This window comes from Hemicordylus capensis, chromosome 2, assembly GCF_027244095.1.
Source record: "Hemicordylus capensis ecotype Gifberg chromosome 2, rHemCap1.1.pri, whole genome shotgun sequence".
Lineage (NCBI taxonomy): Eukaryota > Metazoa > Chordata > Lepidosauria > Squamata > Cordylidae > Hemicordylus > Hemicordylus capensis.
The window spans coordinates 132,202,335-132,225,212 of record NC_069658.1 but is presented as its reverse complement, the minus strand read 5'-3'; the positions used below and the strand labels follow the sequence as shown (position 1 = coordinate 132,225,212).

Sequence of the window (22,878 nt, the reverse complement as noted above, 5' to 3'; positions counted from 1 at the left end):
CATTTCTAGATATTTCTTGACCAAAATAATGGCAACTTTTTCACCTGCCTACATTGCAGAAAATATCTCCATGGGGGGCAGCAGTGGCCCCATCAATCCTAAGTGCAGCTCCCTGTTGATTGGGCCTGTTTGAAGCTACGGCTAAAGCTGAACACTACACATGGTACCATGTGGGGACTACCATTCTTACTGTACAGTGCTGCACTTTGTCCAGCACCAGGCGGGAAACAGAGCCCTCAAGCTCCTGCACCATCTTGGAGGACATGCACAGAGACTTGAGAAGTGTAGCTCTTCCCAGTGCTTTCTTCCTACAGCTCCCAGAGAGAGAGCCCTCTGTTTAAAAAGGCCTTCCCAGCATTGAGAAACGCACAGCACTGTGCGAAAATCAGTGAAAAACTTCACTGAAGGTTTTTGGGGTTTGTTTGTTTTTGCCAAAGTGGTCACTGCTTGAATAATAGTGAAGATCACTGTCCTAGAACACATAATTTCCAATATCGAGTCTTCAACAAATTTGGCACCTGCCAACCCTTCTGAGTTTAATTACAGGTCCAAAACTATATTTTACTCTATTCATATCTCTGGAGTTTTGAAGTTTGATAATGGGTCTATAAAGCTTCAGGTTTTCAAATGTGGTGAATTCAAGTACAGTATTTACCAAGACACCACAAATTTTATCCTTTTCGTTTCCCTCATACCATCTCTGAGAACAGACCACTGTTTTTTCTTAAGAATTACAACTATCACATGATAAAGCAGGCCATTTGAAAGGCTCGTTATGCATTCGCTCTCAAGGACAGACCATTTTCAATACATGAAGTCAGGACTCACATAAAGGGGAGAAGGACACTCTTACACGAAAAGCAAAATTAAGTTTACACGAAGCCACCCATACTCCTCAGTCCATGCCATACAGCACTAGATCCTCCAAAGCACTGTGAGGAACATTCCCCTTAACTGAGGCTTTGGGGAGGGCTGCCTAACCTGTGAAGCCCATCACAACTCTCTGGGCTAGGACACACTCCGTGGTGGTTTAAACTTGTTCCCCTTTAGGTGGCAACATATGTATTTTGTTACTTTTGAAAACACAGTTAACTAACTGAACCAGGTGCAGAGCATCTGCACCTCCAGTTCTCTTCTCAGCTTTCCTCTCGCCCTCCCTGCCCGATGGCCACCACTCGGCCATTCTCCAGGCCAGCAGTTTCTTTTTCCAGAAAATGTAAAAAATAAAATAAAATCTCAACCCCATTTACTGCTATTAAGTGTGTTTATAGAATTTAATTAGAAGTTATGATTACTATTAATGATGATATATTTTATCTTGGTTCTTTTTTACCAATCGTTTAAGACAAATTTAAAATCCAATTTAAATAAATCTGTTTTTAAAAAAGATAACTGATTTTAAATCAACCCTGGTATAAACCAGTATAACACTTCATGTATCTGATGGACTGTAGTCTGCAAATGTTTCTGCTACAATAAATGTGTTAGTTTTTAACATGCTGAGATTCATTGTTGTTTTAGCCTGCTTAACACGTTGAGAGAAAAATGTTAAGTTACATTGCTTTATTTCATTCAAAATATTTATATTCTATCCCTCCAGTACTATACGGCCTGGGGCAGCTCATAAAAACAATGTTCCAGTCTGCTACCTTTAGATGCCCAGCAAGTTTCAATTTCAGAAGCTGTAGGCCTGCAGAAGAGTCAAAGTATGCCTGAGGATTTTCCCATGATCCTAGAGCAAGCGATTAGACGAGTCACCCACATGGCATCCAGAAGCACTTTTGACTATTACACTGGTGTTAACTATGTTCACCACCTGTTGGTTAGTTTTTTTACTGCTAAAAACCATACAAATTCCCACTAACTGGGTAAAGAGGCACCTTGCTAAAGTGACAGCTCTCATATTTAGCAGGGTGAAACAATTTCAAGAGAACATAGTGTTCCAGTTAGTGGCTACTGCTGGTGTCTTTCTTCTGGTTTTCTTTAGATTATGATTCCTTTGGGGACATGGAACCAACTTTTTTGTTAAAAAGCAGTGTAACTATTCTAAATAACAAATAACAGCATTGCTGTAGCAAAGTCATCATATGAAATTCAACTTCGTTACCTCAAGTCAATATATAAAGGATCCTATCACAAGGCTTTGATCCTTTATGTAAGCTGTAGGAAGCTCTCTAAACCAAGCAGCAAATTTTCAACTTTGTGTTTGTAAAAGGGGTAAGGGAAACCAATGGTGTAGTAAATCTTCCAAGATTTGATTATTCTTGCCTAATTTAAGCCCCCAGATTTCAATATTTGTATGTCCTATGTGTTTATTACCCTAATATGAAGGCTATTAAGATAGCCATGTCAGACATTCTTAATTCAACAGTAAGTCCACAGTGGAACAAAACAGTTAAGTCTAATTAACAGAGTTGCTTTTATTTTATATATATACATTTAAAAAATCAGAAAATGTTACTAGTTTTCTGCCTGATTGAATAATTCCTGAGTTTTAGCACACTGCTGAGACACAGCAGTTAAACTCTGAACGTTTTAGGTATGGGTTTGTTTTTGTGTCAATCTTCTGGAACAAGACTGTATATGTTACAGCAACTGTCAATCATCAATAAATGTTAGTCTTCCAGGGCCTTCATTCCTCATCCACCGCCTGTATCTTTTCCATCGAGGATCCATTGCCATCTTTTTCTTCAGTTCTTCCTCTTGTTCTTGTTTGTAAAGCTAAAAAGAACAGATAAATGAAAGAAAGCAATGTCAGACTTCTGTAGGTAAAGTGTACTGTCGAGTCGTGGTGACTCCTGGCGGGTAGCAGCACATACGGTATTCTATTTAATATAACCCTCATCTGAAAAAAGTGTATGTTACTAATCCAGTCTATGCATGTGGAGGGGAGGTCAAGTGAGTAATAGGAAAACCAGATTTGGGGCTTGCCTTGAGCATAATAGCTGCAAAGGGGGGGAAAGCAACCCTTTAAATATTTCCTGTTGCTGCTATTCTATTCCTGTACGACCCAAGACAATAGTGTCTTAACACTGATATGTTTGTACAAACAAAAATGACACTGAACACCAGGTGCTGGTAATTTTCAGTTTCCCAGGCAATGCCATTTAGAGTAAAAATGGCTCCAGTACAGAATATACATTGTAATTTACAAAAAATAAATAATTAAGAAATTAAAAATTGTGAGGTGTAGACATTAATGTCTATGTCAAGTTATGTAGGGAGTTATAAAACTCAATCAATAAAACTTTATCTATACACACACACACACACACACACACACCAGTCATTAAGATGGTCTCTGTATCAAATTTAAAAGTCCACTAGTCCAAAAGTTCATCAGTAAGATGGAAGAAGTCCAAGAAAATCTTCCCAATGTCTTGTTTTAGCTGAGGAATAACAGTTTTGCCAGCATCTGTTCATGGATATACTGTTGCCAGACGTGTTTCACTCTAATTGAGTCTTCTTCAGCGGCAAATGTAGTATTTTACAAAATATCACTATAAGACAAAACATGCAGGATAAGCTATCTCAGAGTCTGGTAACCAATATAGAAATGAAAGATTGTGCCGTTGAGTCGGCGTCGACTCCTGGCAACCACAGAGCCATGTGGTTTTCTTGGTAGAATACAGGAGTGGTTTACATTACCTTTCTCCTGTGCAGCATGAGAGGATGCCTTTGCCGTTGTCACTGAAGTGAGCATCCGCCTTCAGCACCTTCTTATATCGCTGCTGCCCGATATAGGTGACTACAAATATGTTTACTAGGCACAGTCTGGGAAGCATATCGGCAGGGATTCAAACAGCCTCTTGCTCCCTAGGCAAGCTGCTTCCCCGCTGCGACATTACAGCTGATGGTAGCCAATATACTACAATACCAATTGCCACAGATGGACTATTGGATTCTTTAAATTGATACAGAAACCATCTTAGACTATGTTGTGTGTATATAGATTTGATTGAGAAATATGTATATATTTGGATTCTTTTTTGACACCTTGACATATTGCTGAATCCATATAGCGTTTTGTTTTTGTGTGTAGGTATTTTAAAGAAACAGATGAATGTAATAACAGTGGAAGAGAGTCAAGTGTCAGGTAAAAGGGCACCTGAAGGAAGAGAAATCTTAGAATGAACAAGAAGAATGGTACTTGCAAAAGTGAAGAGTCAAGAGGAGCAGCATAAGGAGATAGTAGCAAGACCATGGAGAAATGCAAGAGCTAGAAGCTTAAAGTGAAGACAAGAAGCCAGTGAAAAAAGGTGTAACCTGTAGTTTCCCCCTTGTCTTGGATGGATCACTTCCTGGTTAAGATTGGTTTCACATCTGACCCCTGCAAGGGTGGTGGACCTATTAGAATGGTCTGCCCAAGAAGGCTGCTGGATCCAGTAGGATTCCAAAGAGCCTTGGAGTTGATTCTGCTGGTGATTCTGTCAATGCCCTGGTGGATACCTGGAACTTTCCAGGGCAGCAGACATGTTCGCCTCTAAGCGTACTCTCCAACCAGCTTCAAAATTAGCTCCATGGTATACAGAAGAGCTACAGGAGTGCTGGTTATTACCCTTAAAGCTCTGAATGACTTAGGCCCGGGTTACCTGAGGGAACGCCTTACTCTACAAGATCCCCACCGGTCATTGAGATCCTCAGGAGGGGTCCATCTTTGGGTGCCACCGGTCCATGTGGCTGCAACCTTGGATAGGGTTTCTCTGTTGTCGCCCCTAGGTTGTGGAATGCGTTCCCCGTGGATTTGAGGATTGTCTTTGATGGAGCTCTTCAGGAGAGCCATAAAAACCTTAGACTGCCTAAAAATTCTTTTTAGATTGGCTTTTAATGATATTTAGTTGTAATGTTATCTAGTTTAAATTGTAATTTTAATCTGCTTTTAATTGCTTTTTGATTTTAATTGTTGATTTTATTTTTTTAAAAAAATATTTTATATTATGTAAACTGCCCTGAAACTCCTTTGGAAGGGCGGTATATAAATGAAATAAATAAATTTGGTCAAATGATGATTAGAGAACATCAAATGAAAAAAAGATATTTAGTAGGATAGACTAGAGAGGCTTAAGAGTAGTGTCTCCTGGTACTGTTTTCTGGCCAACAATAAGAATACAGGTGGCCCTTGTTATTTGCACAGGTTCTATTCTTGCCTATAGGCACAAATACAGAAACCACTAATAATGAAAGCTTGAGTCAATGGGAATTAGGGAAGTGCACAAATCGATGTGGCGCAGCCCACCAAACTGTTTCGGAGGGCCAGAAAACAGTACCTTTAAGCATGAATAAAGCAGGTCCTTGCCTACTTCTCCACTGCCCTGCTGCTTTTCTGGTGTGGCACAGCGCCACTAAGGATTCCGGGTCCTCGTGTGGCCACGAGGCTGCACCCAGCAGTACAACGCACATGGCAACCACACATGTGCGGCAGCCATGTGAGTCTTGCCAACTTTTGAGCAGTGCAATGCCATGCCCAGAAAAACAGTGGGGGAGCAGGTGGAGTGCTTAAAGGTACCACTCCCCACCCTGCCAAAACATTCAGGCTCATCCCTAATGGCAATTGGGCAGTTAGGTTGAATATAAAAAAAGAGGGCCAAAAGAACAAGACAGGCAGAAATAAGGACAGTACCTTATTCTCCAGGTCTCCAGCAATGCCCCTCCCAAACAGTCAAATATTTGCCTTTTAAAAAAGAGTGTGCGCGCCACAAAATGGCTCTCTGCTGAAAAATGGTGGTCAGTAATGACATCAGAGGCCATTTCCAGTCACTCAAAACCACGTATAGGTAAATTCTGAGTTTTGTTCTCAACGGTAGTATCAAAGCAGTGTGCACACGTGCACTATTACGTGCCACCATAGATGCAGCACACACACACAATAAATATGGAAACATGTGTATTTTACAATTCTATTTATAAAATCGGTTTACTCTCTTTCACTTCACATTTAAGTATAATAAAAACATTTAGCTGGCATAGAACCCCACTTGAAAGTTAAGCTGCATTAAACTGTATACTGCATTAAACTGTAACTCATAGGTATTCTATGAGTATTCTATAATATTTATATCCAGTGATCTTGCTGGTTATCTTTCCAAAGCAATATTCATTACTGAAAGAAAATCCAAGTCATAAAAAGAGAAGTCACCTTGCCTTTTTAAGCAAGGTGATAAAGCATGTGGTGTCTATGCAGCTGCAAAGTGTCTTGGATGATACAGATTATCTTGACCCTTTTCAATCTGGCTTTCATCCTGGGTTTGGGACTGAAACTGCCTTTGTCACCCTTGGTGGATAACCTATGCCAGGAACTAGACATGGGGAGTGCGTCCCTGTTGGTTCTGCTGAACCTCTCAGCAACATTCAATACCATCAACCATGGAATCTTTCTGGGCCGCCTCTCAGGGTAGTGCATTGGAGTGGTTCCAGTCCTTTCTGGAGGGGAGGTTCCAGAAGGTGGTGCTGGGGGACTTCTGCTTGACTCCTTGGCCTCTGAGGTCCCACAAGGTTCAGTATTGTCCCCATGCTGTTTAATGTCTACATGAAACTGCTGGGATCAGGAGGTTTGGGATGATGTGTCATCAATACGCAGTTGATACTCAGCTCTACCTTTCCCTGACATCGGATTCCAGGGAAACAGTGGATGTCCTCAACTGGGGGCTGGAGGCAGTGATGGGCTGGATGTGGGCTAGCAAACTGAGGTTGAATCCAGACAAGACAGAGGTGCTGTTAGTCAGTAGGAAAGCCAATTGGGATAGGACGATTCAACCAGCTCTGGATGGGGTTGTACTCCCCTTAAAAGAATAAGTGCACAGCTTGGGAGTGTTGCTGGAACCGGCACTGCTGCTGGATGCTCAAATGGAGGCAGTGGCCAAGAGTGCCTTTGCACAGTGCTAGTGTGCCAGCTGCAGCTCTTTCTTGAAAAGGCAGATCTGGCTATGGTTAGCCATGCCTTAGTCACGTCGCAGCTGGATTACTGCAGTGCACTCTATGTGGGGCTGCCCTTGAAAAATATCCAGAAGCTGCAGTTGGTGCAGAATGAAGCTGCCAGGGTTCTCTCTGGAACTGCTCGCCCAGAGCTTATTACTTGTATTCTGAAAGAGCTGCACTGGTTGCCAATTTGTTTCTGAATCCAATTCAAGGTGCTGGTTATTACCTTTAAAGCCCTTAATGGCTTGGGCCCTGGATACATGAAGGACGGCCTGCTTCCAAGGATTTCTGCCCACCCAACAAGATCGTCAGGCGGGCCTTTGCTCTGTGTGCCGATGTTGAGAAAGGCTAGATTGTCGTGCACACTGGACAGGGCCTTATCTGTTGTTGCCCCTAGACTGGAATGCTCTCCCAGTAAGTATTTGCTCTGCAACAACGGGGGCTGCTTTAAAAAAAACCCTAAAGACTTTTTTATTTACTCAGGATTTTACTTCCTAGAGGCTCCAGGTTTCTCAGCTTTCTTGCATTCATTTATTCTTGTTTCTTGGCATTTTATGGTTGATTATAAGGTCTTAAATATAACTTTTACAGAATTTTATTCTTTTAACTGTTGTAAACTGCCTTGAGATGCATTATGAAAGGTGGCATAAAAATTGAATAAAATAAAATAAATTTACACACATTTCATAAGCACTGGAGCTCTGTTGTAATATCATATTGTGATGAAATAATATGAAAAAGTATTTCATAGCGCATACCTCTTCTGACAGTCCAGAAATTTCTTTCCATCCTATTAATGAATGGTATTTGGTCAATAAGGTTAAATGAGTGAATATTTCTGATTCAGAGATCAAGATTAACTCATTTTAAAATGTTGCAATATCAGGACCATTTAATAATGTTCATAATTTGATTTATTATATTATTTAGAAATATTTTTAAAGGATATGCAGCTGTAGACCTGGTCAGTTATTTATATGGGCGACCACTGCAACTGCCGTGTAAGAACAGGATATATATTTTATACATACATACACAAAAAAATAACATGTACTGATTTCACAAAGTCAATTGTCAGTAAATACTGCTTCATTCTTCCACCACAAAAAAAGATCTTTGGTAGGAGGTCAATTGCTTACAACAATGTATACTTCTTGAACTGATGAGAATTAAGCACCAAATGTGTGATTTTTCAACTTTTTTCAGTGTGTGAATTTGAAAGGTATGGAATAGATTTTTTTAAAGACAATTTTCTACTCTGATCTTTTGAATATTGAATGGTTACACTCCCCACTCCACCCCTAAGATAATGTCATCCAAGTTCAAAGGATGAAGAACCCTGCAAAATAATGTCATGTTTCAGCTGAGGAAATTAAACTAGTTCTTATCTCTTCTACAACTTTTTTTAATTTAAGAAGAAGCTCCAAAAGCCTCTGAAAATCAACACTTTATATATTCTTTAGCACATATATACTTTATACGGATGTGCAAAGTTAAAACCTTTTTTATTATTACTATTACTATTTTTTACATTTCTATCCCGCTCTTCCTCCAAGGAGCCCAGAGAAGTTTCTCTTCACAACAACCCTGTGAAGTAGGTTAGGCTGAGAGAGAAGTGACTGGCCCAGAGTCACCCAGCAAGTCTCATGGCTGAATGGGGATTTGAACTCGGGTCTCCCCGGTCCTAGTCCAGCACTCTAACCACTACACCACGTTGGCTCCTTCTATATTTACGAGGTGGTGTGTGTGTGTGTGTGTGTTCTGGTTTTTAAATTCTGCGTATAACTTTGTAAAATCAAAGGTTATACAAGTTATTCATGTTAATGAAGGAATTAATTTTGATTTAGAGATGAACGAACTTCAAACAGACCTAAAATTTGATCAAGAATCCAACTGCATTTCCTTTCGACTTTTAAAAATAAATCCACAGCCCACAGTTATTCACTGTACTTTTAAGATATTGTATTTGTATTGTATTAACATGCAAACATGGGACCATGATATAGATTGGACCTTTATTTTTTCCTCCCCAAAGCATGTCTTATGACATGCCAGAGTAATGTGTGAAATCCACTTAGTAATATAGCAAGGGGTTCTCATTTACCATGGAATTTGCTGCCATTCTCCCCACCACAGCTGCATTAGCCTATTGGAAATGGTGGCAGGCACACATGCGCCCTGACGCCATTATCAAGGTGCACACGTGCCTGTTATTTCCAGTGGTGTCTTGCACAATCGGCTTGCCAAAGAGTGCCGATTTTCCCGCTTTGGTCACACAGCAAGAACAAACATGGCAGTGGGGGGAAAGGTGGCAGTAAGGGCAGGAAAGGGTGGCAAGAGTGAGACTGCGTGACCGCTACGAACAGTTGCATGCAGGGCCGCAGTTTTGTGCACAGGTGAGCAGCCACGCACTTTAGAGGGAACAGAGATTTTGATAGTCTATGTAGAAAGACTGTATTCTAGATGTATCAATAAACTGAAAGTGACAAGACTTAGCAAAAAGCCTAGTAATAGGGAGAAAAAAGAGACACACAAAACTCCAGGATTCTAAACTTGAGAAGAACAAGAGGCAGTAATGTTGAAAGGCAAGAGTAAGAACTAGAAGTTCAACTTTAAAAGAGTTATGCTTGAGAACCCTGGTTATTCATCCAGCGAGACAGAGAATGCAGGAGAGATTCAGGCAAAGGAGGAAGGGGGTCCAGTAGAGAACAGAAGAGTTGAAGGTCACTGACAGAAAGGTGATTATGCTAATAATCCTCTATCACATTTTAAACAGAAATCAAAGATTTTGTTTCTGCAGGCCTTCTTAGAGGTCTTATAACTTTTGCTACCTTATCATACTTGAATAACGGACTTTTATGGCAACATGTACTGCAATTGATTTTACTGCTGCATTTTTGTTTTATTGTGATTTTAGTTTATTACTGAAGGCCACCATGAGTAATTGTTAGGGTATAATTTTTAATCAATACATTTTGAAACTAAGTGAATAATGGAACCAAGAACATAAAAGAGGGACCCAAACTGGTCCCTACTTTATTGCAAATTATCTTGAAAATATTTTGAGAAAATGGGAAATAAATAAATGAAACCATGCTAAATTTGTCAGTGTTAGACCATATGAAAATATGGATGTATTGATACTTCATAGGGATGTGCAGATCATTCTGAGCTCAGAATGGGCTGCTTTGAGTATTCTGAATTCAGAACAGAACACCCTTCATATGAAAGGTTTGTTCTGAGCTTGAAACGGAATGATCCCATTCCAAGCTGGAACATTTCAAGTATTCTGAACGACATTTTGGACTCTAAAATGGCACCACTGTGGTGTGTGTGTGGGGGGGGGGGTGTCAGCACATGGGCTGCCACGTGTGCAAAGGTCAGAATATCACCATTTGGGAGTCTAAAATGGTGCTTGGAACATTTCTAGTGTTCCGAGCTCATTCCATCGGAATACCTGGCATGACCAATCGTTCCGAGTGAACGTTCTGGGCATTTGCATTCTGTTCTGAGCTTGGAACGGACAACAAATATCATTCCGTGCACATCCCTAGATATGGATATATCTATACTCATATGGTATTCCAAGCAGAGGTTAGACATAAAGACTAATAAAGACTGTTTGTGGGTGAATTTTGGACAACTTTAATATTAAACATTTGATGTACGTGGGGTTTAGGGGCACTAGTCAGAACTTGAGACCTCAAGCAACCCATTTGTATTGTGTGAAACAATACTATAGACCTGCATGAGCAAGCTTCTTAGCTTGATTATTAGCACTAACCTTGCAAACATGATATAAGAAGTCAAGACATATTTAGCTCTTTTTCCATCTGCTAGCACCACTCACCTCATAGTTCTCTCTTATCCAGAGCTGTCGTTCAAGAAAAGTCTCTTTCTGGTGATCTTCCAAACTGTCAAACTGAGACGGTGACATTTTCATGTATTTGCGTATGATATACAACTTCTCTTCTTCACCATACTCTTGTCCTTTGATATTGAAACAATAAATCCACCAACAATACCATGCTATGTACTTGCACAGATAAAAAGGTGCTAAGAGGATTTGAAATAAGAGAATGTCATATATCTGGGGTTTCTGATAACCACCCTTGATATCTATTTTGTTTTTGATAACATCTTTGATTACTTCCTCTTCTTCCTTGCGGATTTCTTCCTTGGAGCGCCTGTTTTTGCCCTTTTCTTTGGCTCTGTTCAGCAGCCCTTGTTGCTTGGCAATCTCAGTGGCTTGTATGCGATATTTTGGCACTGTTGCTAGATAGTTGATAGCTTCATTGTAGCTATTCCACCAGCTGAAAAACTAAAATATAAATGGTAAGTTCAACATTAACCTTAAAGAATACTACATACACAAACCTACTCTGCCAATGCTACATGTGGGATGCACCACATAAAGTTGACCTGGTCTATCTTCTGCATTCTCACAGCTTTCCATTCATGATTTCCCCTCTTCTGGTTTTCTAGTCCTTTCCCCTATTTCTGTGTGTCTTATCCTGGGAGTGCCAGATGTTTTATTTTCATGTTACCTTCAGCTGTTACCAAACTACTACAAAAGTAGACAACCTAATCAGATTTAATGCCTGTAATATCCTCAGATGGCATTTGATCCAAGCACAAATACTATTTACATAAAGGGGGAGGGGATCTTTAAGAAAAACTGCAATATTTTATCATTTAATACTTTCCAGATCAGAAGATATTTGAACAGGTAGGAGACAAATATATTTACCTGAAAAACAGAGATGGCACATACAGTGACGAGAATCACTATTCTGACATCTACCTTGGGTGCCAATCTTCTACTATAATAGTGATAGTAATGGCTGTAATACTCCTCAGGATGATCCAACATATAATCATAATCCTTACGAGTCTCTTCATCCTGCGAACAGTCACAGGCAGTTTTTTTATACTTAGAAATATCTTATTTGACAATGAAAAAACATATTAAGTAACTGCATTTGAACGCACAAATATAATAGAAAACAATACTATTTATGCAACAGGACAAGATATACCAAAGAAAAAAATGTGGTGCCTAGTTCTGGCACCACAAGTTACCTTCAAAGACCTTTGTGGATTGTGACTATTCACATCTCTTGGGGGGGGGGACAAACAGGCTGACCTGACCCCTTTGAAAGACTGCAGGGACATGCTGGGAGCCCTTGCACAATTCCCCCGGTCCCCCTGCTATGTGCAATGGCATGCAAGAACCCTTATGGTTTGGAGCACTGCCCACGCTCTAAAATCGGAAACACATTTCTGAGGGTCAGCAATTCTAAGAGTCTGCTCCACTGTTCCCTCTAACAGGGATTCCCAGATGTTGTTCACTACAACTCCCAGCATCCCCAACTGTAGTTGTCTTTGGCTGGGGATTCTGGGAGTTGTAGTCAACAACATCTGGAAACCCCTGTTAGAGGGAACACTGGTTTGCTCTTACCATCTGAGGCACAAGCAGAGCTCCAAACTCTATCGGAGTGGAGAGCTCCCTGTGCATCTCCACGGTACCTTGAAACATATGCATGCACTTTGTGAGTCAGGATGTCAGCCACTATGCTGCATATTTTTGAAAGAATTTTCTCAGGATTACGTCACTTCTGTGCTACTGACTGAAGCTATTCTTTAGATAAATAATACCTTTTCTTTAGAGGATGGGCCTGTTTTCTCTTTCACACATACAGAATTTGGAATGTGCTCCCTGTTATAGATGCAGCAAGTTACAGGAACATATGTATATATGGATGCTCTGATTTATGCTGAACATCATGCTATGTGTTTGTGTGCATGCATGCAGTCAGAGGCTTGCTCTTATGCCACTCTTCATGAAACAGACATAAGTTCTTTGTTTTAAACTCTGCTTACTGCATTGCAGAGAAAGACTGATAACAGGAGGCAGCTTGTCCATCCACTATGTAAACAGGAGAGAGAGATGTACAGCATAACACAGATAACACAGAGAGATATACAGCATACAGGCCAAGGGTCTCTGCAATGTACAAGTCCGCGCTCCACACACTCCTAGACCACCATGATGATTGGCATGTTTCTCTCTCTCTCTCTCTGTTCCTAAGGGCATAGGAGCTAGGACTGGGCACTTCAGTAAAGCTGGATTTCAGACATCGGAAATCCCTCCAGACTTGACTACTACAACGCACTCTATGGGAGGCTGCCTTTGTATGTAGTCCGGAAACTGAACAGAATGCAGCAGCCAGGTTGGTCTCCAAGTCATCTTGAAGAGACCATATTACTCATTAAAACAACTACACTAGCTACGAATACGCTTCCAGGCAAAATACAAGGTGCTGGTTATAACCCACAAACCCATAAAGTCTTCTTCATTATGAACCCCATCGCCTGCAGTTTCCACCAATTTGTTTGGTGTCTACTCAGGGATGGGCCTTCTCTGTTGCCACCCAAAGGATCTGGAATGTGCTCCCTGTTGAAATAAGAGCCTCCCCATCTCTGACAACTTTTAAAAAGTCTATAAAGACACATGTGTTCACTCAAGCTTTTTAACTAGAATTGTGGTTTTAAACTGTTTTAATTTGTTTTATGTTGTTGTAAACCATCACAAGAATGTTTGGGGTGGTGTACAAATATAATTAAAAAAGAAACATATACGCACCATGCAACTGGATGGCATGCTTGAGAAACACCAGTTCAGTTTACATAATATTCCTGTAATCCAGTGGCACAATACAGAGTTTACACAGCTGGCAGTGGCATGGGTGCAACCTGCCAGAGGCCCCAGGTGCCATGGCCACGCCCACTGCATCTAACATCAGACACAGGAGGCGGGGTCATATGTAGAGATGGGGCCACATGGCCCCATTCACAAGGTGCTTCAGCCAGTGCCAGGTTTCTAGCCCTGCCAAGAGCACCTTTCCATGCCTCGAAAGGCAGCGAGATGCATTGGCAGCCACGTGGCCCCATTTGAGAGACACTTCAGCCAGAACTGGGTTCTCAGACTGACTGTTTCTCTGCCTTCCAAGGCAGGGAAAGGCACTCCCAGTCAGGCTGGAAACCCAGTGCTGGCTGAAGCACCTTGTGAATGAGCCTGTGTGGCCCCATTTCAGCATATGGCCACACCCCGCGTCAGATGTTGGGAGTGTGGCTAGGTTGGATGGGGCAACTCTACAGGGAGTGGCAGCCAGGTTCTTTGGACCCGTCTGCACAATGGTGGCTCTGCCCCTGAGCTTACAATAGAAGTATCAACTAGGGATGTGTACGGAACCAGGCAGAGGTGGTTCGATAGCGACGGGGGGTGCTGCTTTAAGAGCGGGGGAGGGCGCAGGCGTGTTGGATGACAGTTGTATCCAGTCAACAGGGCAGCAGGGAGGTATGCTGCTGCCCTGATTAACTTTGGGAAAAAGGAGCGTCAGCAGGGGAAGAGCAGAGAGAGGGGTAAGTGCACCCCTCCTGCTCTTAAAGCAGCACCCCCACCGTCATCAAACCAGTGGAACCGGAGGTCTTTCGAACCAGTTCCGTGAACTTCCCTAGTATCAACTCATACACTTAATGTACAAGCCAAGGACTCCATCTATGGTACCTCTACTTTTCACATTGTTTCCATTACCAGAAAACCTCTACTTCAAATCTCTCCTCTGCTACAGTGGCCTTTGACAAGCCTAAGACTTAGTCTCCCATTTGCAATATAGAGGTGATAATATTGACCATCTTTACAAAGGTGCTTGAAAGGGTGCCAAAAAATTTAAATATGAAACCTCTGAGCACTTTAAGGGCACTATAAAAATACAAGGTCTTCGTCATCAGGAGTCCCTAGCTGCCAGGACTCTCAGATCCATACTCTGCTATGCCAGGCATTCAAGGCAGAGAAAACCAGGTCGAGGTCAAGAAGTCTTTGACATTTGGCAAGCCTTTCCCCTCCAAGAACATTAAAAGGGCCCTGCTGCTGGATCAAACTATGAGTCCATCAACCTGTTCCCTACAATATCCAGAAAGATGTCTCTGGGAAGCTCATAAGCAGCAGTCCTGCTATTCCTAGCATGGGGAATTCCAGTGAAAGATTGGGAGGGAAAATCAGCCCTGGCATGAGGTGTGGGGTTTTTTTTCTCTCTTTTTGTACTTTTGTCTTGAAAAATACACACACACACACACATCTCTTTGATCCAGGGACAGCAAGCAGCTCCCATAGCCACACTCTCCCAGCCAGCCATGCCCATGCCAACAGCCTCATTCCCACAGTCACACCCTCCACTTAAATAGATGCAGTAAGTCAAGGATAATTTCTGCCTGTCATTCTGTGACCAGCTGCTGGATAACAGGCAGAAATTCAGTAGAACCTCACCAACTGAAGTCCTGACTGTCATGCCAGCATGGTGTAGTGGTTAGAGTGCTGGACTAGGACCGGGGAGACCCGAGTTCAAATCCCCATTCAGCCATGAGACTTGCTGGGTGACTCTGGGCCAGTCACTTCTCTCTCAGCCTAACCTACTTCACAGGGTTGTTGTGAAGAGAAACTTAAGTATGTAAGTACATCACTCTGGGCTCCTTGGAAGAAGAGCGGGATATAAATGGAAGAATAATAACAGTAATGCTGCAGCTGAAGCACAAGCAGAATATCAACAGGTACTGCTTCCATCCATGTGCTAGTTCAAGTCGCTCCTTATGAGGAACTAGGCTGGAAGGTAGTAAAACCAATAAGGCCTAGCAGTTCTGAGATAAAATGAAGGAAATAAAAACATCATCCCCAGTCCCATGCTTTGGCTACGGCTGCTCCCTTCCCTTCTAGCAGGTGTGCTGGTGATTCCACCCCCAGTCTCCATTCCCTCCCATCCCAACCCCAGATGAACTTGCTCTCTGCTTTCACCCTTCCAAGTCTTCCTCTTCTTGGTGATGGATGTGCTGCCAGCGCAGAGAGCTGCTTTTTGCTGCTCCCGCCCTGCCAGCTCCTTTTGCTCCAGGCTGAAGCAGCAGAGAGGGGGTAGGGGAGCGACCAGGTTCCCAGTCATTACGCGCACAGGCAGGCTGGGGAGGCAGCACAAGAAGCCCTTCTGGTTTGTGCCAGAACCGCCGGATTGTCAGTCCGTGCCTGGGTATTCAAAGGTCTTAACGACATAGAGTTTTACATGATCAGCCCACCCATGGCTCTATCGATACAATTTGTAGCCATGAGTCTGCTGCGCCCCAAAGGATCCCACCATCCCCCCGCCCACCCCCGATCGGCGTGGAAGGGGAAAGGCTCCTATTCCGAGCCTTCCCGGCGCCAGGCAATCCTACCACACGCCTGCACCACGCAACAGTTGCGCCATCCTCTCAAGGAGGGAGACGAGTCTGAAGGGGAAGGGGAAGAAAGGCGGCGGGGGGGGGGGCAAGGATGCGTGTCTTACCGGAGGGATCCGGCCGGGGCGGGAGGAGGGAGGGGGCGGTCCCAGCCCCGCTCTCTCACCTTGAGGGTCTCGTAGGCGGTGGCGATGAGAAGGAATTTCTCCTCGGCGCTCTCGGCCCCTCTGCCGTCCGGGTCGCGCTGGCGGTCCGGGTGGTAGCGCAGGGCCAGCTGCCGGTAGGCGCGGGCGATTTCAGCCTTGCTGGCCTCGCGGCTCACGCCGAGCACGTCGTAGCACACCAGCTTCCCGCAGTACAAGCCCTCCACTAGGGCCTCGGCCGCCCGCGGGCCAAGGCACAGGGCGCCCCACAGCACCAGCCAGCGCCCCGCCCGCCACGGCGGACCCGCGGGGCCCTCCGGCACTCGCCGCCGCGCCAGCGCCATGCCCGTGGCCGGGGGAGACCGCTCAGGCGAGCGAGGGGGCCAGCGGTGGGCCTCGCGCGCACGCCGCCGCGCCGCGAGCTCGACCCTCGAGCTCAGGACGGGGCGGAGCTTGAACACGTGGACGTGGACAAAGCAGAAGGGCTGGCGGGGGGCGGGCCGAATTTCCCGGCGCGCCCCTCGCCCGTGCGCCCTGCCACCACCTGACCGCGAGCGCGAGCCCCCTCCCTCCACCCCGGAAGCGGGCGCCTGCCCCAGCTTCCCTCGCGAGTGCCGCCGAAGACTGCCGGGGGGGGGGAGGAGTCAGGGGCAGCGCCGCTCCGCTCTGCTCTCCTCTGCAAGGCAGAGAGCTGACGACTCCAAGATGGGCCCTGGGAGGTTTCCCTTCCCTCCTGCTGCTGCTGCTGCCGCCGCCGCCGCCGCCCCAGATCGACCGCAATCCGCTCTCCTCAATCACACCCAAGAGAGACTTTATGTGTCACACTCTTAGGTGAATGCTTGGGGAACGGAGCGGACCCACGTTGATCAGCAACAGGCGCCAAAGACACAGGCAGCGCCTTCCTGGCTCTAGGCTCAGCAGGAAGGGAACGGGGAGAGAAGACGCAGCGGGCGGGCGGAGGCAGGAGGACAGGTGAACAGCGCCTGGGCCAGCGCAGAGGGATGGATCCCACTGCAGGGGCTGCCTGGCCGGCTGGTCGAAAAAACGCTCCACCCCTCTCACTTTTACGCCTAAATTTCCAAGTGTTTTTCTGAAGTGTGTGTAGGTGCAGGGAGTTTTTTTCCCTAGTGCTGTCTGGTGCCCTCTGCCCACCACCGGTTCCCTCCCGTGCCTTTCTGCACAGGCATCCCAGAACACCTCATTGTTCTCATGAGAAACCAATACACAGGACAGGAAGCCACAGTCCAGACAGAACATGGTGAAACAGACTGGTTCCAGATCGGCAAAGGAGTAAGACAAGGCTGTCTACTTCCTGCTTATTTATTCAACTTATGTGCTGAACATATACTGAGAGAAGCTGGATTGGAAGAAGATGAGCATGGTTTTAAAGCTGGAGGAAGAACATCAATAACCTGCGCTATGCTGATGACACCACTCTGATAGCTAAGAATGTGGATGATCTGCAAGCTCTAGTAATGAAAGTCAAGGAGCACAGTGAAAAAATGGGACTATGACTAAATGTCAAGAAGACTACACTGATGACAATGGGTACAGCAACCAGCCTCAGAATTGACAATGAAGACACTGAAGTAGTGGGTAGCTTCTGCCTTTTAGGATCAACCATCAACAGTAAAGGATCCAGCATTCAAGAAATACACCACAGACTAGCACTTGGTAGGGTTGCAATGAAGGCCTTGGAAAAGATATTTAGATGCCGTGACGTGTCTATACCTACAAAGATTAGAATTGTTTGGACAATGGTTTTCTCTGTGACATTCTATGGATACGAAAGCTTGACTTTGAAGAAGCAAGATAGAAAAAGTATTGATGCTTTTGAACTTTGGTGCTGGAGAAGACTTTTGAGGATACCATGGACAGCTAGAAAATCAAACAAATGTATCATAGAACAAATCAATCCAGAATTTTCACTCGAGGCACAGATGACCAGGCTATCATACTTCAGACACATAATGCAAAAACCCAGCTCCCTTGCTGGGAAAAGTTGAAGGAAAGAGAAGAAGAGGACGACAGCCAGCTGCAAGGTGGATGGACTAGATTATGACAGCTATGAATGCACCACTCAGAGACCTTAAAGGCCAAGTTGGAGACAGGTCATCCTGGAGAGAATCTATCTATGTGATTGCTAAGAGTCGAAACTAACTTGACAACACTTAATCAATCAATTAAAAAAAATTAAGATTGCATTTACTTTGCTTCCTGGCCTTTCAAAGGGAGATGATTCCCTCCTTCACAAGAGCCCTAGCAACGGGGAGAGGTGGAGGGATCCTGCCCAGAGCTTGCTACCACGGCTCTCTGTTGTGAGGATAAAAATGGCGGTGATCCCATAAGTCATTCTGAGTTCACAGTTGCACATATTTCTACATCCTTCATCCCTTGACACTTGCTGGAAACCTTTGATCCTTTCAGACATTCTGATGAACCCAGTGAGAGGAGTTGGATCACATGCCACCGTTCTCCATGCATACATTTGAGTGTCCTCAAATTAAGCGTCCTTGTGTGTACATTCATTGGGCTCTCTCCACATGATTGGGAATGCTGCTTTTTCAAGTTTCCTGATTGTTCAAGGAGAGCCCGCTGTGTGTACAGTTATGCATACAATCAGTAGCCCACGCACTGTTATGCACATGGTCACTTGATGTTCCAGTCATTATGTGTTGACTGCATTTGTGAAGCAGGCTGATAATGCTTCTTGGGTGGTGAGCGGAATCTCAGTATGCTAATAAAAGAGCACAAAGAGCTTTGCAAGGTAGGCCCCTTGTCACACACATTTGGTGGATGCAGAGCTGAGGCCAGATCAGCATTCTCTATTTTTTTTCCTGTGTGCGGTATGATTTTTGTTCTAGGCAGCAGTGTGATCATAGTATTTCCACCATACTAATTTGAATATTGAAGTATTATCACTTCCAGTAACTCTCTGTTGAAGTATCCAGCGGGAGGGGGGGGAGATAAGTGGCTAGAAAGGGCAGGGGCAGAGACATGTCAACGGAAATACCCCATGAGGAAGATTTTAATGGAGGTCTCTCCCAAGATTTTAATGGCGTTTCCCCCAAGTAAAAGCAGAACAGGGATAGAGCACCAAGGGTCTTTAGCCAATGGCAAGGAGAGAAGGTGGATCTCTAAGAGGTTTTAAGGGAGGCGGAGTCACGTGAAAGAATCAAGGGCGTTTGTATAAAATGACGCAGTTGTGGGTTTATTATGTGTAGATGGATGTCAGTTGGAAATGATACAGAAAGGCAGATGTTAACTGCCCCACATGAATTAATTCATAGTAAAAGGCTGTGTAGTGACCTGAAATAGGATTTCTGGCACCTAGGGCTAGGCTTGCCACCTGAAGTGCTCCAAAGTAACAGGCGGGGCAGCCGGTTTAGTAGCGCTGTCTCATATTCAACAACTCCTCCTTTCCTGTAGGGTTTTCTAATATGCTAGCTTGTCATTTCTCCCTGCCTTATCAGATTTAGGCTGCTTTAACTCACCTTCCCCCAGATGAGCACCTTCATGTTCCTGGGAACGCGAACCACATTCCCAGACAATCAGTGCTGTGTGGTGCAGCATGAAGCTCTGGAGACTGGGACGATGCGATCGGATCTCCATATCTGTATCCCACAATGCGATCCGGTTTCCAGGTATCCCCCAGTGCATCAGAGATGGACGCTCTAGGAGCCCGTCTCTGTGTGCAGCCAGGCTGGAAGCAGACCATGCTTGCACACGAGCAGGTAGCCAGGGTTAAGGGAGCGTTTGCTCTCTTAACTTCGGCTAACAGCTGGGCTTAAAAGCCAGGCTACGTGGCGCTGCTCCACTGGGATAGGGCCCAATCGCGGTGGTTCTCACATGCAGTCCAATGGATGGACCAAGGGTTTGACTCGGTTTAAGGCAGCTTCCTATGTTCTAGCTTGCTAGAAAGGCGGGGCACAGAAGTTATAATGAATAAATAAAACAAGGAAGTTTGATGCAACTATCCAGGCTCAGCAACATACACATATTAGCAGCATAGAAGAAATACTAGTTTTTATTAACATTTTTTATATAAAGTGAGAATAGCTTTGTCACCAGAGAGAACCCCTCAAATTGATTTCACTTTTATTCATTCATTCATTCATTCATTGTTAAATTTATATACCACCTTTCATTAAAACAATCGCAAGGCAGTTTACAGCAAAATTTAAAAACAAGATGGTAAAAAGACACAATTAAAATATTAAGTGAAAAATATTAAACAAATCTGATTAAAAATTTAAAATAAAATCATAAAAGCTATACAGAGTACAAAGAGCAGCAGCAGAGAATCAAATAAATGCCTAGGCAAAAAGCCAAGATTTTACACTCCTTCTAAAAGCTGTGATAGAGACCGAGGAGCAAACAGCCACCAGGAGAGCATTCCAGAGTCTGGGGACAGCAACAGATAAGGCCCTGTCCTGAGTGCACAACAACCAAGCCTCCCTCATTGTCGGCACCCGGAGCAGAGCCCCCTCAGATGACTTCGTCAAGTGGGAGTCACCCTTGGGAGCAGGCGGTCCCTCAGGTATCCCGGGCCCAAGCCATTAAGGGCTTTAAAGGTCAAAACCAGCACCTTGAATTGGACCCGGAAACAAACTGGTAGCCAGTGCAGCTCTTTCAAAATGAGTGTGATGTGCTCCCACTGGGCAGCTCCAGCTAAAACCATAGCTGCCGCATTTTGCACTAGCTGCAGTTTCTGGATATTCTTCAAGGGCAGCCCAACGTAGAGCGCGTTACACTAATCCAGCCATGACGTGACTAAGACATGGGTAACTGTAGATCTGCCTTCTCGAGAAAGGGACGCAGCTGGCGCACTAGCCGAAGCCATGCATAGGCACCCCTGGCCACCGCCTCCACCTGAGCTGGTAAAACAACAAGAGATGACACAAATAAATGCCTTATTGGCTTCTGATGAACTTTCATTAATTAGAAACTTGAGCATGGCTTGATTTTGACCCCTCATTCGAATGTTGCGAACGTGACCTTCTCCAGCTGCATGCGGTTTCACCTCACACACTCCACAGTGAAAAACTAAAGAGTCTATTTTGAACACACTGCAATGCATTATATGTAAAATAGCATTATCAAAGGGTTATCATACACTTTAGACAACTAACAGAACTCCTTTCTCCATTCTCTACAACATTTTTGCATTCTCCTGCCTTTTTTGCTGGAGGTTGGGTGGAAGAAGATGACAGACCGGCTGTTCAACTCTAGGGACAGACTTTTGCAGAATAGGCCACACCTTCACAGGCCTGGCTGCTTTCTGCTCCATAAGGCTCAGCCTCCTCCTAGTGCCTGCAGGGGCAAAGGTGAACTTTTGGCTCCAAAAACAAGCTGCATCATGGGAGTTGTAGTACCAGAGTGCAATCTGCTATCCAGCCTGCAGGGCTGAAGAAGACTGCTTGCTAGAGGCCTGCAACATGAAGCCAGCCTCTTCATTGTCTGTTCACTACAGTCAGTGACTGGCCTGCCTCAGAGTGCTTGAAATACAGAATAAACTGCATTCGTTATTACGTTGATAAAGAACAGCTACATCTTAATAGGGATGTGCACGGAACCGGTGGTTCCGCCGGTTCGAAGGCAGCAGGAGTCTCCCTTTAAAAGTGGGGGGAGGGTGCACTTACCCCTCCTACTGCTCCCCACCCCCCGCTGGTGTCGTTATTTTTGGCAGCCCATCAGAGCAGCAGTGTACCTCCCTGCCTCCCCGTTGCCCTACTCTTCCAGATATGAACGGAAGCTGCTGACGCACCTGCGCAGGCCAGCACAGGCACAGGCGCGTCAGAAATGTCCGGTCATATCCAGAAGAGGAGGGCAACGGGGAGGCAGGGAGGTACGCTGCCGCCCCGATGGGCTGCCAAAAATACCGACACCGGTGGGGGTGGGGGGAAGCAGCGGGAGGGGTAAGTGCACCCTCCACCCACTCTTAAAGGGAGACCCCCGTTGCCTTTGAACCGCCCTGCCACGGTTCTGTGCACATCCCTACATCGTAATGCCAAATAAAGAACTGTTATTTGAAATAAAGAATGGGTGGCAAACCTACCTAGGGCTGAGTGCTTTGAGCGTATGCAGAGTTTCCCCCCCAAACATAATGGCAAAGTACTCTTGAGTGTATCCAGACTGTATTCAATATTCAGACCATTCCCCCCACCCCCACCTAAAGGGAACCTTTCCAGAATCTGCCTAAGTGTGCTCTGCAGTCTCACCTTCAGATTGTCTGCCAAGGATGGCAGCAGTAGCCCCACAAATATTGCATTTCCTGAGGTGAGACTTGTGTGCTGGTCTGGCCCGACTGACTTGTCTTTGCAGCAGCTGGGAGGTTTAACTCTGTCTCTTCAAATGCACCTCCAGAATAGACACTTCCATTGCCCTCTTATGTCCTCTATGTGGTGGCAGAGCATTGCATGTGTTTGCATTCACAACCCACAGTTTCAGAGCACGACATTACAAATATAGCCACCTCCTCCCACTGGGTCCCCTACCATGATGCTTTAGTGTACAAGTGTGGGACAAACAGAATACAATTTATTGCCAAGGATTT

At 44.7% G+C, this 22,878-nt stretch overlaps 1 protein-coding gene across 2 annotated transcripts; it reads right to left on the bottom strand.

The window, feature by feature from the left end:
* Nucleotides 1-1,606: 1,606 nt before the first annotated feature.
* DNAJC25 (DnaJ heat shock protein family (Hsp40) member C25) lies at nucleotides 1,607-17,078 on the bottom strand. 2 transcript variants are annotated; one of them, XR_008317346.1, is made up of 5 exons: nucleotides 16,346-17,078; nucleotides 11,666-11,818; nucleotides 10,766-11,236; nucleotides 3,284-3,500; nucleotides 2,590-2,721 (listed from the first exon to the last, which is right to left on the bottom strand). XR_008317346.1 is itself a non-coding variant. In XM_053301049.1 (4 exons), exons 1-4 carry the CDS (start codon nucleotides 16,664-16,666, stop codon nucleotides 2,599-2,601), a joined length of 1,068 nt encoding a protein of 355 aa, XP_053157024.1. In that variant the 5' UTR covers nucleotides 16,667-16,926; the 3' UTR covers nucleotides 1,607-2,598. The 2 variants fall into 2 exon arrangements, 1 of the variants encoding a protein (XP_053157024.1); XM_053301049.1 differs by lacking the exon at nucleotides 3,284-3,500 and having other exon boundaries at nucleotides 1,607-2,721; nucleotides 16,346-16,926.
* Between the last annotated feature and the right edge of the window lie 5,800 nt (nucleotides 17,079-22,878).

Coding starts and splice junctions, on each gene's coding strand:
- DNAJC25 (XM_053301049.1), bottom strand. CDS start 16,666: ATGGCGCTGGCGCGGCGGCGAGTGCCGGAGGGCCCCGCGGGTCCGCCG. Junction 11,237..11,665: donor GTGCCATCTCTGTTTTTCAG/GTAAATATATTT, acceptor TTTATATTTTAG/TTTTTCAGCTGGTGGAATAG. Junction 2,722..10,765: donor GGATAAGAGAGAACTATGAG/GTGAGTGGTGCT, acceptor TGTTCTTTTTAG/CTTTACAAACAAGAACAAGA.